The 15,986-nt window shown below is 44.5% G+C and overlaps 1 protein-coding gene across 2 annotated transcripts in view; it reads left to right on the top strand.

Moving 5' to 3' along the window:
• Positions 1-7,052: 7,052 nt before the first annotated feature.
• Positions 7,053-15,986, top strand: part of GAB2 (GRB2 associated binding protein 2) — a 189,595-nt gene continuing 180,661 nt past the window's right edge. Inside the window, exon 1 of one of the 2 annotated variants that reach the window (XM_033120810.1) lies at positions 7,053-7,268. In XM_033120810.1, the coding sequence (XP_032976701.1) occupies positions 7,194-7,268 (75 nt within the window). In that variant the 5' untranslated portion in view covers positions 7,053-7,193. The remainder of the gene's footprint in view (positions 7,269-15,986) is intronic. The other variant, XM_033120811.1, reaches the window with a different exon arrangement.

Below are 15,986 nucleotides of genomic sequence, written 5' to 3'. Positions count from 1 at the left end.
GTGGACACCAGACCCAAAATGGAACAGTCTCATTTTCTCTTGGAAAACTGGGGTTGAGAACACAAGAGAGTCTGAACCGAGAACATGTAAACTTAGGAGGTACCGGGCAGTCATACCTGACGAGGTGGAGGAAGCAGTCTGCAGAGAAAAAGGAAGGAGGGCACAGTGCTCAGAGATGAAAAACTATAGGGCCCATGACAGACAGACAGCTAGGCGTGCGCATACGAACCGGCTGCCTAGGGATACATTTTACTGTATTTATCCCTTGGTTGTTACGCTTCCTGAGGCCAGATTATTCAACTTTTTCTTTGGTTACACGGGATATACCGCATTTTCTTACCAATAATTTCCCTATTGGGGCTTAAGTGAATATAAAATGGATATCTCCTTTTGCAACTAAAAAGATACTAATACACTATCTGAGTTCTGGAAAGAATTTGCTACTTTTTTTTTTTCTTGTCAGATTATCTTTTAGTTGCACCCACATATTATCCCCAAAAATGTGGATCGGGAAATTATTTAGATGAGGAATTTCTGATAAATAAGATGCAATAGGAGGGTAAGCGACTTCTTTGCTTTTCAAGTTTCTTGATCCCCTAAATCACAAAAACAGAAAACAAATGCATGGAGGCTTGTTTACAGAGGGAATTGGACACATATCAGACCTTTTTTGAACTACAAAACTGGATTAGAGAGGTTTTGAAGAACCAACACATTTGGCAGCTTCCCAAGGCATCTATTTTTGAAGATTCTGCTTTCCAGAACTGTATAAGAATGGCTTTTGTCATGGGCCTTAGCTGTGTTTCAGACAAGCCAAAGCCGAAAACTGGAAGAGACTAAATAAAAAAGTGTGTGTGCCTAGAGCAGCCCAGACCCTGCTGTTGGGCTGGCTATAAACAAGGATGGCCAAAATTATCAAAGATAAAAGATTTTGCTCTTCAGAAACAGTCCTGAATGTGTGTAGGGCTTTGTAACCACATTCATTCAACCCTGGCATGCCACACCCTGAATTTAGTCCTCCCTTAAACTAATCATCTTGAAAACATACATGGAAAATGGAACTGTGTGGACTGCTAAAATTATTTGGTTCAAGAAAATTTCAAAGGAAAATCTTAGGGCTTTTTCCTAGAATGTTAAGAAAATGTTGTTATAATGATTGCTACCAACCTATTTCTAATCATTCTAGGAAAAGAAAACAACACAAATAAGTTTCCAGCTTTTCTGGGTCAATACTATGGACCTTGAAGAAGCCTGCATGTAATTTGACTTGCAACTACTTTCCTTTTTTAGTTAATTGTGTTAGATGTGCCTCATAACTTCCAATCCCAGTGGGGCTGTCATTTAGAAAGGAGTTGAGGGGAAGCTGTTTTAATTCTGGCTTTTGTTTCAGCCACTAAATGTAATGCCACATGATTGTTGACCCAACAGTAATCCAGTTAAAAAACAGCCTTCAGAGTTACTGCATCATCAAAATTAACCCTGATTACATCAAATTATGTTGAAGCCGACCACAGCTGTTTGCCCTGTTGAAGCAACTGCTTGAGAGCTCATCCAGAAGATACATCTGGGTGTCAGGAAGATACATTTTGGTTTTTATTTTGGTTTCTCAACACAAATTTAGGTCGAAAACACTCTGTTCTTCCCAGAATGCTCGGTGGGAGCTGAAAATTTTGTAATTCTCCAGCAACAAAAATCCTCTTAATTCTGAAAGAGAAGAAAACCTGAGACCTCTTGTTTTGGTTTCAATAGGAAGAATGTAAGAAGAAGGAAATTCAAATCTGTTGAGTATGATCTGTCAACCGAAAGAAGTAGAACTGACTACAGAGAAGGTCGGTGGGGCTTTCTGTGGTCGGCTGCATGCAACGGTGTGCTAGTGCTGCCTCCTCCCAGCCTTTGAGAGTAGATTGTTAAATTATGAAAAAATTTGCAAGCTGGTTGTTAAAAAATAACATTATTAAAATTATAATTTAAAAAATGGAAAATAAGTATTGAAGATGTGGACAGATTGGAGCCCTCACACATTGCTGGTAGGAATGTAAGTGGTGTACACACTGTGGGAAATGGTTCCATAAAAAGTGAAACACAGTCAAAGACTATGATCCAGCACTTCAATTCCTAAGTATTCCTGTTTTTATCCTGTTCTTATCCTAAGTATTCCTGTTCTTATCTTAAGAACACTGAAAACGAAGGTTCACACAGACCTGTACATGCGTGTTCACAGCAACATTGTAATAGCCACAAAGTGGAAATAACTGAAATGTCCATCAATTGATGAATGAATGAGTTTATACAATGGAATATCATTTAGCCATAAGAAGGAATGAAGGAAAACTGACATATGCCACAACATGGATGAACCTTGAAAACATTAAAGAAGGCAAACACAAGAGGCCACATATTGTATGATTCTGATTATACGAAATGTCCACAACTGGCAAATTCATAGAGACAGAAAGTGGATTAGTGGTTGCCAGGGGTTAGGACTAGGGGAATGAGGAGTGACTACGAATGGAAGTGGAGTTTCTTTTTGAGGTAAAATGTCCTGAAATTAGATAGCAATAATGGTTGCACGACTTGGTGACTATACTAAAAGCCACTGAACTGTACACTTTAAAGGGGTGACTTTTGTGGTAGGTAAATGATCTTAATTAAAGAATTAAGTCATATAAACTTACAATTAAATAAATTATGTTAAAAACAAAGGGAATAAACAAAAACTCATCAGTTATTTTACTACATTTTGCTATAATCTCTGCTCTTGGTGTTATTTATGTCTGTTGTATTTTTATATTTGGAAATACTAAATAATGGTGTATTACTGTGTATCTCTTAACTCTGTACTAAAAAACATGAAGTTGATCGCTTGAAAGTGGTCGGAACTGAGTTGGGGAGGGTGTAGTATGTTCTCCACAAAAATTGTCACATACTACAAATCAAAGCTACCACCACTAGACAGCCGCTTTTTAAACATTTACCAGCTGTATGGGTCAGACAGTCGTCTTGGGTGACTCTGGTAGAATTAGTGTGTGGGATGAGATGATATCCTGGGGGCCTTGGATTCCCAGCCCAACAAAGACTAGTAAATCTGCACAGTCACTATGCTGCACTCAGTGCAACAGAAAATAGTATTTCTGGTCAGCGGTTGGATGAAACTCACTTTGAGTCAGGGGACTTGATTTTTCCAGCTTTGCTAGTATCGTGTGTGGGTACAAGGGGTTAAGTGCTAGAGCTCCTCCAGGACTGTCACAGTGAAGCCAGATATCAGATAAACCATAAGTGATTTCATGCTTAGTCCCAGAGAGGAGGGTGTATGGGTAGTCTGTAGAACAGGGTCAGGGATTGGAAACCAAGAATTAACATAGTTAGCTCTCTGGAGCCTGGGGGTAGAAGTCAAAAGGTCTAAGGAGCCATTGTTTTTGCTACTACCCAAGAGTTTTAACCATCTTTTAAAAATGAAAGTGCACAGGATTACCTCCACCTGCTCAGCCCTTCCCACCAAGCCAGTCCCTGTGGGTTTAAACACTCCAGCTGCTTATGAAGACCTCCACAGGTGCTCCTCCCTGGGTTGCATGGATCAGACAGTTCCAGATGCTCACTGGTGCCCACACGTTATCCTTCAAGGGTTGGTTCCTTTATTCTCAGAACAAATATTTAATGAATATCTATTGTGTGCCTGGCACCATGCTGGGAGGCTCCAAGGAAACAGATATTTGCAGTCCAGTGTGACAACTCAATTTATGTAAGTGTAGTGTGGATCTAAGAAAAGAATGAACAACTATGCTCGGAAATGAGGATGTTGAGTTTTAGGGAATGGGGTCTTGACCTATGTTCAAGATCTAATTCAAGGGTCCATTGTGCCAAGTATGGTGTGGAGTATGCACACTCCCCAGGGACCTTGACAGACTTTGTTCTTGGGAGAATATGATAACTGATATTGCAGCAGGATCTGTGAACACTGATTTTGCCACCCCACTAATGTCAGTAGAAATGTCCCAGGAGCCTAACTGCCCCAAAGTAGTTAACACAGGTTCTGGTTCTTTACAAAGGAAAATTAGGAAGCTGGACTTGCTCAAACTTTTCTCTTTAAGAAGTTTATTTCCAAAATGTCTCCCACGGGGTGTAATGGCAAGTATCAGACTGTTTGGCAGCCGCAGACAGGGAGGGAACCCAATGAGGTCTTCAACCACACCCCAAGCCCACTTCCAGATCTCTGTCCCAACCAGATGCCAGAAGTTGATCTGAGAAGGTCAGAATAACTTGGTGGACGGAACCAAGTGGGCTCAGAGCACCCAGAGGTTAAAGAAGTGCAAACCTCAACATGCCTGAGAGACAAGTGTCATCAAAGTCACCAGCCAAGGTGACTCAGCCGGCCACATTGACCTTGGCCAGCAGCACTCAGCTCTGAAATTAACCTGTCAACTAAATTGAAGAGGAGAAAAGGCAGAAGCTCTAGGACACAAGCATCCATCCCCACCCCCAGTGCAATCACTGACGTCAGCCCTGGCGTGGGTGGGATTAATCACACCAGCTTGGTGTGCAGTTGAGGACAGCTCTCCTTCCAGTCCTTCCAACCCGTTTCTGGGAGCATTCTGCCAACCATGCACCTGCCGCTGGCCACAAACCCTCAACGCCCAGACAGGCACGGATGCAGGCTGTGGCTGACGACACACAAAGCCACAGTGCACCCTTTAGAACCCAGGCTTTGGCGGGGGGTGGGGAGCAAACGTGGTGCCCATGCTTCCCTCCCAGGTGTGCATTTGTCTAATCTCTTCAATGTTCCCTCCAGAGAAACCCTCCCCACGAGATGGTCATTTCCTGGGGATTTAATGAGAATATAGAATTAATGACCCAGAGCACCCCTTGCAGCCGGTCATTAATTCCTCCAGGAAATACCCGTGGTCTGTAATCAAAATTGCCTCAATTACAGACTAGTGGTGCATGTCCTCACAGGTTGGGGGGCTGTCATCCCAATTGGTTCCAATAGATGGCGCTTAGTTTCATGTCAATGAACCACTCAATTTGTTTTCCATTTCTCCCCAGCGAAAGGCAGGGAGCATTTAAAAAAATAAATAAATAAATAAATCAGGGAGTGGAGAGGACTTAGTTAGGGCCCAGGCAGGAACGTTCTGTCCGAGGTCTGTTTCCAGACCTGGCACGCACCTCAGGCTCAGAAGACGGGAGCCACACCAGGGTACAGCCAGGGACCTCAGCACTCCGCAGTCCTGCCTCCTATGTGCAGCCTAAGCTGGGCACTGGCAGTTTAGCAATGAAAAAGGTAGGGTAGCTGCAAACAAACCATGCAGACTACTCAGGCTCTGCAATCCCAGGGACTTGGCACCATGACTCAGATGTCAATGAAGTCAGAAGTTGCTTTATTTTGGTTGGGAGTCACTGCCTCCTGATTGATTTGGCAGACTTGAGTATTTTGATATGTTTCACAGGGTTTTAAAGTACAGGATTTTAAAGACAGAGGTTAAAAATGGTCATAGTTCTGGTGGTGGCCCTTGTATGTGACTAAAGAATCCCTAAATTGGAAGGTTACGGGAGCTCTGGTCCCAGCTATAGCCTGATAGTTCTGGCTTTGCATTCAATCCAGCAGCACACTAATAGTGAAAAAAGTCAGTGAAATGTTGGCTCCAGGGGAGCAGATTTCTAAACCTCCCAAAGTAAAACCTCCCAGGATCTGTAAAACCAGAAGGGTGTCCAAATGTTTGCAACAACTAGCTTTGCTGCAGTTAGGAAATGAACAAAACAGCCTTCCTCTAAAGTACAGGGAGTGCAAGATGCTGCTTCTCGCACTCACCTGCCCACAGCACAGTTCCCTGTTTGTATAGTGGGTTACTCTTATCTAAGAAGTTGGGGGAGGACCTACCTTTTAATATTGCTTGTGAAGGTACATTGTGAGTGGGAAAGAGCCCCTACCAAAGGTTTCCCCCCTCCACACTCCCCCTGAAATGTGGGGTAGTCTAGTGTGTGCTTCCACAGACTTCATTCATATCATATAAACTTCACCACAATGCAGTGAGAGAGGTACCATTATATCCCAATTTTTATACGAACGCCAGAGCTTTCTCATAACCTGTGTCAATAAGTTGGATTGCTGTGGAATTTTGACCCAATTCCTTATTCTACACCACCTTGCCTTCCAATTCACTATGAACTACATTGACTTATTTTTACTTCCTTGTTTCTGCAAATATGAATTTTCTTTCACTAAATTGTTTTTCCCAGAAGCAGTGAAGGAGCCAGCTGGACTTTATTTCCTGGTAGATAAAAGGCCCCCAAGTAGATCTGCATACATTAAAGCCACTCCCCCACTTTAAAAAGCAGACGAGCAGGACCACCCCATACCCCCAGAATTCGAAACTTGGCTCTGCGTCGCACAGGCTTTGGGACTTTATCTGTAAAATGGGAAGAATACTGCCCGCCGGATTTGTAGACTCGTCAAGACAATCATGTAAACAAGGAAAGAAAAGCACCCAACACACAGTATAGCAGTCTGTTTTTATCATTCCTTCTCCCGCCAAGGGGGTGCGAGAGTTAAAGAAACTGTTGCTGGGAAGCGGATCACTAATTTCAGCCAGAACCTGACCCACTGAAACCTGAAACTCTGGGAATGGATAGGAAACTCGAGCAGCCCTCGGGTCCCTTCCTGACGACCCTCTGTGAAAAATCGATTCGAGATGAAGGGCGCGCAACCCCTTCCCTGCACCCCACCCCCACCCCCACTCCTACTAGGGGCGCGGCCGCCTCCCCCGCACGCTGCCGGAGGCTTCGGGAATAAAACAAGACGGGGTCGGGGGGAGTCGGGCAGCGCGGCCGGCTGCAGGCTTCGGCGCCCTCCCGAACCTCGGGCCTCTCGGGTCCGAAGACGCGAGGCGGTGTTTTCCTCTAGGAAGCCTGCCGGCCGGGGGCGCGGCGGGCTGTGGGCGTGGCGAGCGCGCGCCACCGTTCTAGTAGCGCCCCCACCGCGGCCGGGCTGGGAGTGCGCACGGGCGCGCGCGGGGAGAGCGGGCGCGCGCGGCAGCCGTGCCCGCGCCGCGCCGCCTCGCCTCATCCTCACCCGGCGGCCGCGGGACGCCCCGGCCCCTCCCCTCCCCCGCGAGCTGCGCACCGCCTGCCCGCTGACCCAGCCGCCGGCGCCCGCGCCCTTGTGCTCCCGACCCCGCGGTGGGCTCCAGGCGACCGACAGCATGAGCGGCGGCGGCGACGTTGTGTGCACCGGCTGGCTGAGGAAATCGCCCCCTGAGAAGAAGTTGAGGCGCTATGTGAGTGCGGGCGGTTGGCGGGCGCGGCCGCGGAGGGCGCGGGCGGGGGGCGCCCCGCGGCCTACAGAGGGGCTGGGGGCTCCGGGAGGGGCCGTGCGGACGGGGAGGGCGGACCCCGGGGCCTCCGGGGGCCGAGGATCGGCCGGCGCGCCTCGCGCCTCGGGTCTGTGTGGGGCACCTGCACACCTGTCACAGGTGCGCCGCCGAGGGGCGGGGCGGGCGGGCAGGTGGAAGCTGCGGCTCTCTCTCCGCGGGGCGGCAGCGCCTCCCCAGCCGGCCTCCCTGTAAACTACATACAGTATTGAAGTTTGTATTGATTGTTTTTGGAGAGCTAGGAGTTGATTCCCGGAGCTGGGGGACGGTAGTAACCCAGAGCGGCTTCCGCCTGCAAGGTTGGGGGAGTGGGCGGGAAAGGGGGGCGTAGGCTGTGGGTCGGTGTCGTGCGGCCCCACAAAGGGCGAGGCGCCTCACACCCTTTCCCCATTCCCTGCCTCTGCTCGCCCCTCCCGGTGGCCGCCTGCTTCCTTCCAGTCGGGTCTCTGCATCATGGGCAGCGTCAGCGGCATGTGCAGCCCTTGTACTAAGTGACTCATTTGTTTGTCCCCCTTCTTTCCCTTTATTCTGTATGTCTCTCACATACATACCGCCGCCCCCCCAACTCCTCGATGGTGACACTGCAGTTTGCTCTGCTATAACTGGCCCTGGTTTTTGTGTTGTGCAGTCCTGGGTGTCTGGGGTCGAGAGAGATCAAGGTTCTCAGTTGCCAGGTGGTGCTAACCGACAGTGTTTACTGAAATTGCTGGGACAGCCACTCCCTCCCTTCTAGGTGCAAAACGGGCAGCATCATGGGAAAGGTGGTACAGTCTGGTGCTGAGCGGTGAGGAGGTCTGGCTCCCTCCTGCCCTCCACCCAAAACAAAAAGCAAAACAAAAACAAGACGCCTTGCTTGGTGGGGTCAAAGTACAAGCTGGTGCCAATTACTGAGATTTGGCTAACATCAGCTCTGGGCTGTGAGCAGGAGTTTGGAAATAGAAGTAAGGTCGCCAAAACGTGTCAAGGTCTCCCATCCTTTTTCCCTCTTCACTTCCTATGAAATGTCCTTGTTAAACTGACTAGTAGTGCTGGACTGTCTGGGATCGTTCCCACAGCATGGAAGTGAGCTAGCTGTTGCATTCCAGCTGCAGTGCATCAAGGGAGCTCTGAATAGACCCTGCCCTCTGTCAGCTGCACCAGTGGCTGTCCATGGGGGGAGAGGCAGAAGCTTACCAGAGTTTCCTGTCTTGGCTCCCCAGATCAGAACCAAGGGACTTCTGGCCTCTGGATTGAGGAAGTGACATTCTGTTTTTCAAAGGAAGTGTTGTTGTTGGGGAGTGCAAATGTATGTGTATGTACGTACATGAAATCAGGCTCTTATTTATATCATTTGCTGGGAAAGCATTTGAAGGATTTAGCACGGGACTTTTGAAAGTGGACATAGATTTAAAATATAGTAGGAATGTGGCAATGAAGTATTCATCTCAGTTTTAAAGCTCATTTTCAGGGGTGTCCATGTAGCCAAAGAATGAATTATAATTGCTAAGAAACTTTTCTACTCTTCAGGGTTGTATCAGTTCATTAGGAAAGGTGAATTTTTATATTAGGTTAAGGAACAGTAATTTACTACTAATATTTTTGTAAATATAAAAAACAAAAACAGGGGCCGCCCGGTGGCTCACTTGGTTAGAGCGTGAGCTCTTAACAAGGTTGCCGGTTCAATTCCCACCTGGGATGGTGGGCTGCGCCCCTTGCAACTAAGATTGAAAACGGACTGGACTTGGAGCTGAGCTCTACCCTCCACGACTAGACTGAAGGACAACGACTTGACTTGGAGCTGATAGGTCCTGGAGAAACACACTGTTCCCCAATATTCCCTAATAAAAAAATTTTTTTAATAAATTAAAAAAAAGAGTTTTAAAAAAAAATCTTTGGCCCTCAAAGAGCTTCTGAAAACTATGAAAAGTGTAAGACCATACCAGCTAGTAGAATAAAGTATCCAGTAAAAATGTGACTGTTAATTGTCAAATTAGAACTCTCTCCCCAAGAACCTTGAAACTTTATTTTTGAAACAGTTTGCAAACAATTTGATATTGTATCTACATTTGACCAATGACTACTTCATTTCTATCACCCAGACTCTGTGACCCATTTCTTGGGTATTTTTGTTTCCAAAAAAAAAAAAAAAACACAAAAATAACTTCACCTCAAAATAACCAAGCTTGGAGGCTTTTGGATCAGGCACCTTTTTTACCCATACCTCATTTTATTGTGCTTTGCTTTGTTGCACTACACAGGGGTTGTGTTTTTACAAATGGAAGACAAGACCTCCACCAGCAAAAAGATTATAATTCGCTTTACTGAGAACCTAACTTGATTGCAACACTCGCTTTATTGTGGTGGTCTGGAACCAAACCCGCATTATCTCCGAGGTACGTCTGTACATACTTGACACCCTGCAGTCATGCGATGACCTCAGCCTCCTTCCCATCTTCCCCACAGCTCTATCCCATACGGCGTCTGACCAAACTAACAGCTTTTCTTAGGCCACGAAGTGATGTGTCCCATTGGTGTGACTGGAAGTCTCCTTTACTATGGACGTGTGGTTCTCCTACTGAAAACTGAGCTGATCTGTGTAACCCTAAACTCTTGAGGAACCGTCTGCTTTTATATCTTCTTTTCTTTTTAGGTACTGAGAATTTTTGCACCCAGTTTTGAGTTAGAATTCTGCCAGTTCCCTCTGTTCACTAGAGGCCTAACTCATTAGGGAAGAAGTATTTTACAGCCCTATTGCTAAACACACACTCTCAAATAGCTGTTTATTCTGGTATATATAGGAGCCATGTGATATTATAGATTAATAAATCTTCATTATAAGAATGTATCAAGCGTCTAAGATAGTGGAAAAAGCAGTTAGTAAACTAGATCACAGCTATTAAAAATTAATTTAACAAACCTACCTCTTATTTAATTTGGGGAGGGGGTAGGTGTAGGGGAAAACAATAACTTGAAAGAAGCTATGGCAAATGTTACCAAGATTAACTTTAGGGATTTGTCTTATCAGCTTTTTCTAATTTATTAATCATAAGAAAGTGTAAAAGGTCTATTCAGTGTTTTCTGTGTGCCCTGGAGAAAGCCACCTCTGCAAAATGGCGAGTATTGCCTCTGGGGCATCACGATGTCAGTGCTTTGGGAGGCGGGTAGAAGGAACAGCCCTCCCGTCCCGCTTCGGAGAGAGAGAGTGTGTGTACATGTGTGTAAAGCTGAAACCAGATTTCCTTGAGGAAAAACATTTTATGACATACCCTGCTCTGTACTTTTTTATGTATTAATTTCACCGGTTAAAAGATTGAGGGGCAAAGATTGGCAGCAGCACTGCCCCCTAGTGGCTAATTTGGAGAAAGTTGAGTATTGATTCTCATGAACAACTGAATTAAGGAAACTAATTGTTTTTATTTTATTTATTAAATACATTTATTTATTAAGTATCTGTGTCCTAGGCGCTGAATTAGGTGCTGGGAATAAAAATTAAGCCAGCCCTTGAGGCTTAGCAGATGACCTGGCCTCTCACAAAGAACATTGCAGCTCCCCGGCAGCGCTGTCTGCACGTAGTGTGACGGAATTTCCAAATGTATGTGTATCTGCGTGGCTCCTTTCCTTTTCCCTTCTTCTTAGAGTGGATGGGGTACCCCTTCTACCTGAGCCAGCCCGCTCCCTGTGCTCTTGATGATGTCTCTCCTACCTATGCGGCTCCTTTCCATCATGAATCTTCAGTTTTTTCCCAGCTACGTACATATTCCTTTCCATTAAACATACTTGCTTTTACAAAATTCTCCCTCAATATCGCCCCTGTTCCTTCTCACCATGCTTTCTTTTTCTTTAGGGCTAAACTCGTTAACGATGCTTTATTTTGTCTCCACGTCTCCCATCCTCCTCTCAGGCAGCTCCAATGTGAAACCTACTTTGTCATCTCACCAACGCTGTTCTTAGTAAAGCACCAGTGACACGCAGGTCACTAAATTCAGAGGTTTATTTTTCACTCCTCATTTTAATTTCTCTTGTCACTGTTTTGTCACAATGGACCACTCACTCTTTCTTGAAACACCTTCCTCTGATCTTGAATGATACCATATACGCCTGGTTTTTCTCCTTTTCTGGCCATTCCAAGTCTCCTTCGCTAGACCGACCCTCTTTACCCAGTCCTTAAACTTTGAAGCTCCTGTTTAGTCACAGTGGCTAAGGTCTAGGCGCTTTTCTCCTCCTCAGAGATCTCGTCCATTCTCCTTCCTGGCTTGAGTTATCATTTGCTGGTCATTAGCAAGTTAAATTTCCACCCCTAGGTTGTGTTCTGAACTCCAGACTTGCATATGCAGTTGTTACCTGGACCCCTGTAGCTGAGTGTCTCCCTGTCAGCACAAACTCACCACTCCCAAAACCAAACTCTTCTTTATTCCTCTCTTTTTCACCCATGTCTGCTCGGTAAATGGTGCCGCTGACTACCCAGTGGCTCAGGTGGGAAACTTGGGAATCATCCATGACTCCCTGTCACCTGCTATTCCACATCTAATCTTCCATCTAATCTTCCACCAAAATCCACTAGTGCCAACGTCCGATATCTTTCATTATACACTTTTGCATCCCTCCTGCCATGACTCTTAGGATTATCATCTTAATAGCTGTCCGTTGAGCACTTACCCTGTGCCAGGCACTGTGCTTAGACCACCGATCTCTTAATTTAATCCTTTTGGCCCTAGGAGAAGGGAAGTGACTTTCCCAGCATCACCTAGCTTTGTCCCAAAGCCTGAGCTTTGTTTAAATTAAACTTTTTGAGATAATTGTAGATGCATATCTAATTGTAAGAAATAGTGCAGAGAGATCCCATGTACCCTTTACCCGGTCTCTCCTAGTGGTAACATCTTGCAAAAACTCTAGTAAAGTGTCACAGTCGCATCCTAACAATGATATAGTCAAGATACAGGACACGTCCATCACCACACGGTCCCTCATGCTGCCATTTTCCAGTCACTTTCCCTCCCCACCACATCCTTAGCCCATGACAACCACTATTCTGTTCTCCATTTCTATAATTTTGTCATTTCATGAGTGTTACATAAATGGATTCACGCAGTGTGGAACTTTCAGGTATTGCTTTTTTTTCATTCAACATAATCTGGAAATTCGTCAAAGTTGTTGCGTGCATTTCTTTTTTATTGCTGTCTGGTATTCCAGGGTATGGATGTACTACAATTCATTTGTTTAACAGCTTACCCACTGGTTGTAATTTGCACTTTCCCTTATGGATAATGATATTGAACATCTTTTCATATGACTTTTTGTCATCTCTGTATCCTCTTTGGTCAGATGTCTCCCTCCAAGTCTTCTGTCCATTTTCTGTATGGCTTTTCTTTCTTTAACAATTGAGTTTTGAGAGTTCTTTATATGCTCAAGACACCAGTCCTTGACAAATACGTGGTTTGAAGGTGTTTCCTTCCAGCCTATAGCTTGTCTTTTCATTCACTTCACAGGGTTCTTTCACAGCCAAAATTTTTTTATTAGGATGACGTTCAGTTTATTAATTTTTTGTTGTTTGACTTCATCAAGTCTAAGAACTCTTTGCCTCGCCCTATGTTGCAGAGATTTTCTCCTTTTCCCCTAAACACTTTATAGTCTTATATTTTTCATTTAAGTCCATGATCTGTTTTGAGTTCATTTTTGTGGTGACACTTAGATTTAGTGGTTTTTTTCTTTTTCTAGCAGCATGTGCTCGATTACTCTCGCACCATTTTTTGACAAGGCCATGCTTTCTTCATTGAATTGCTTTTGCACCTTCACCATGAATCAGTTGGGCCTGTTTGTATGGGCCTGTTTCTGGGTTATCTGTTCCGGTCCATTGTTCCATGTCACTGTCCCGCTGCCAATACCACACCGTCTTGATAACTGTAGCTGTATAAAAAGTCTTGAAATCTGGTAAACAAACTCCTCCACTTTATTCTTGATCCCATTATTCTTAACTTTGCCTAAAGGTAATTTTGAAAAGTCAGCTCATCAGAAAATTTCAACAGTATTAAAGTGTAAATAAAAATCACCTAAAATCCCTTGAATTTTTCTTTAAACTTATTTTCTCAACAGAGAATGTAAGTACAACAAATACACTTTAGTTCAATAATTTATCAAACTGCCATTATGTGCCAAGCACTCAAGTTCTGGGACTACAAAAAAGAAAAAGAAAAGGCTTCCTAGAGAGGTGGCTATAACTAGAATTAAGCCAAGAGAAGAAAGATTTCCAGCCAGAGAAACCACTGACAGTGGAGGCCAGGTGACAGGACCTGCCTAAGTATGCAGGGACACCAAAAACTGTTTGGTGTTGCTGGACTATCTGCAGGGTGATGTGAGGCTGGAAAGGTAGGCAAGAGATAACAGGTGGGCTGGGTAAGAACCGGGGAGAGACACAGATGGCTACCTGGTACATGAAAAGATGCTCAACGTCCCTAATCACCAGGGAAATGCAAATCAAAACCACAGTGAGATATCTCCTCACACCTGTCAGAATGGCTGTCATCAACAAGACAAGCGATGAGTGTTGAGGAGGATGTGGAGAAAAGGGAAGCCCGGGCACTGTTGGTGGGAATACAAATTGCGACAGCCATGAGAGAAAAGAGTATAGAGGTCCTTCAAACAGTTCAAAATAGAGCTACCGTATGATCCAGCAGTTCCACTTCTGGCCATATATCCAAAAAAAAATGAAAACAGGGTATCCAAGAGATATCTGCATCCCACTGTTGACTACAGCATTATTCACAATAGCCAAGATTATATTGGTGGACCATGGATTATATTGTGCATTTACGGATAATGCATGAATGGAGAAAGAAGAGCACACACACACACACACACACACACACACACACAGAGGAATATTTTTCAGCCATAAGAATGAAGGAAAGCTTGCCATTTGTGACAACAGAGATGGATCTTGAAGGCATTGTACTAAGTGAAATAAATCAGATAGACGGACGAATACTGTATATCACCTGTATGTGGAATCTGAAAAAGCCAAACTTACAGAAATAGAGAGTGGCATGGTGGTTACAAGAGGCTGGGCGGTAGAGGGAATGAGTAGATGTTGGCCAAAGGGTACAAACTTCCAGTTAGAAGATGAATAAATTCTAGAAATCAAATGAAAAGCATTGTGATTATAGGTAATAATATCATATCGTGTACCTGAAAATTGCTAAGAGAGTAACTCTTAAATGTTCTCACCACAAAAAAAGAAATGGTAATTATGTAACATGACGAAGCTGTCAGCTAACGCTACGATGGTAATCATATTGCACTATATAAGTATATCAAACCAGCATGTTGTACACCTTAAACTTACACAGTGTTATATTTCAGTTACATCTCAATATGTTATATTTCAGTTACATCTCGTTAAAGCTGGGTGACAAAAAAGAACAGGGGAGGTCTTTAGAAACTAGAGTGAATTTAAGATTTCTTTCTAGAGCATCCTAGGCAGCCAGGGCTTTATTCCAATAGCCTATTTGAGTATTTAAATAAATGTTCTATCTGGTTCCAGTTTCTGGGGCAGACAACCTGATGGAAATTCCTTGTAGCCGCTTTTTGTTCTGTGGTCCTGATCACTGGTTTGGTTCTTTGATTGTGCTCACAACATCAAAGAGACCGCTCTAACCCAGGGCAGTCTCCTGAGTTTCTTCTCACCGGCATTGGGTCAAATTCTTCATTTGGAAGCAACATTCGTGTCTATCAACAGAGGAATGAATAAACAAAAGGTGGTATATGCATTACAGTGGAACATTATTCAACCTTACAAAGGAAGGAAATTTTGACACGTGGTCATATTACAAAATGAATGAACCTGAATGACATTATGCTAAGTAAAACAAGCCAATCACAAAAGGACAAGTACTATATGATTCCATTTATATGAGGTCCCCAGAGGAGTCAAATTCATAGAGACAGAAAGGAGAAGGAAGGGTGGTTGCCTGGGCCTGGCGGAGGGGGCGGGGGAACGGAGAGTTATTGTTTAATGGGTACAGGGTTTCAGTTTTGCAAGATGAAAAGAGTTCTCCAGGCAGATGCGAGTGATGGTAGCACAAAAATATGAATGCTTGATGCCACTGAACTGTACACTTAGTAAAAATGGTTACGATGGTAAATTTTGTGATATGTATGTTAGCACAATCTTAATAAAACCCCAAACTCCTCATTTGCTGCTAAGGGTTAGTACTTGGCCCTGCTAATACTTCTAATCCAAGGAAAAATGACAGGATGGAACCTTCACAGCCATGAATGATAATAGAATGTTCTCTCGGGGCTGTCTACAGGACCAGAGGCAGTGCAGTTGCACCAAGCAGTAACCATCCCTGCTGCTTTTCTTAATGAAACGACTTTGATGTTGCTTTCCATCTCTGGCTGACCTTTCTCTGGTGAGAAGGGGATAATGGAATGTAGTTACCTCAGACTTAGCAGATATGCTGAGAAACGTAGGTTTATTACTTGCGTCCACATTCATGTTGACAAGCATTTATTTTGTATCCTTTCCCTTCCCTGCCTTCAAAGAATTTGCAGGCTAGGGAGACCAGAAGTATACATGGGAAACAGAGCAATGCCCTTATATGGAGTTATGTGGTCCAGGCGGCAAGTTTTATGAAGGCGAGAGCTCTG

Source organism: Rhinolophus ferrumequinum, chromosome 11 (genome assembly GCF_004115265.2).
Source record: "Rhinolophus ferrumequinum isolate MPI-CBG mRhiFer1 chromosome 11, mRhiFer1_v1.p, whole genome shotgun sequence".
Classification (NCBI taxonomy): domain Eukaryota; kingdom Metazoa; phylum Chordata; class Mammalia; order Chiroptera; family Rhinolophidae; genus Rhinolophus; species Rhinolophus ferrumequinum.
Note: the sequence above shows the minus strand (reverse complement) of the source record. Positions and strands in the feature narration are given on the sequence as shown.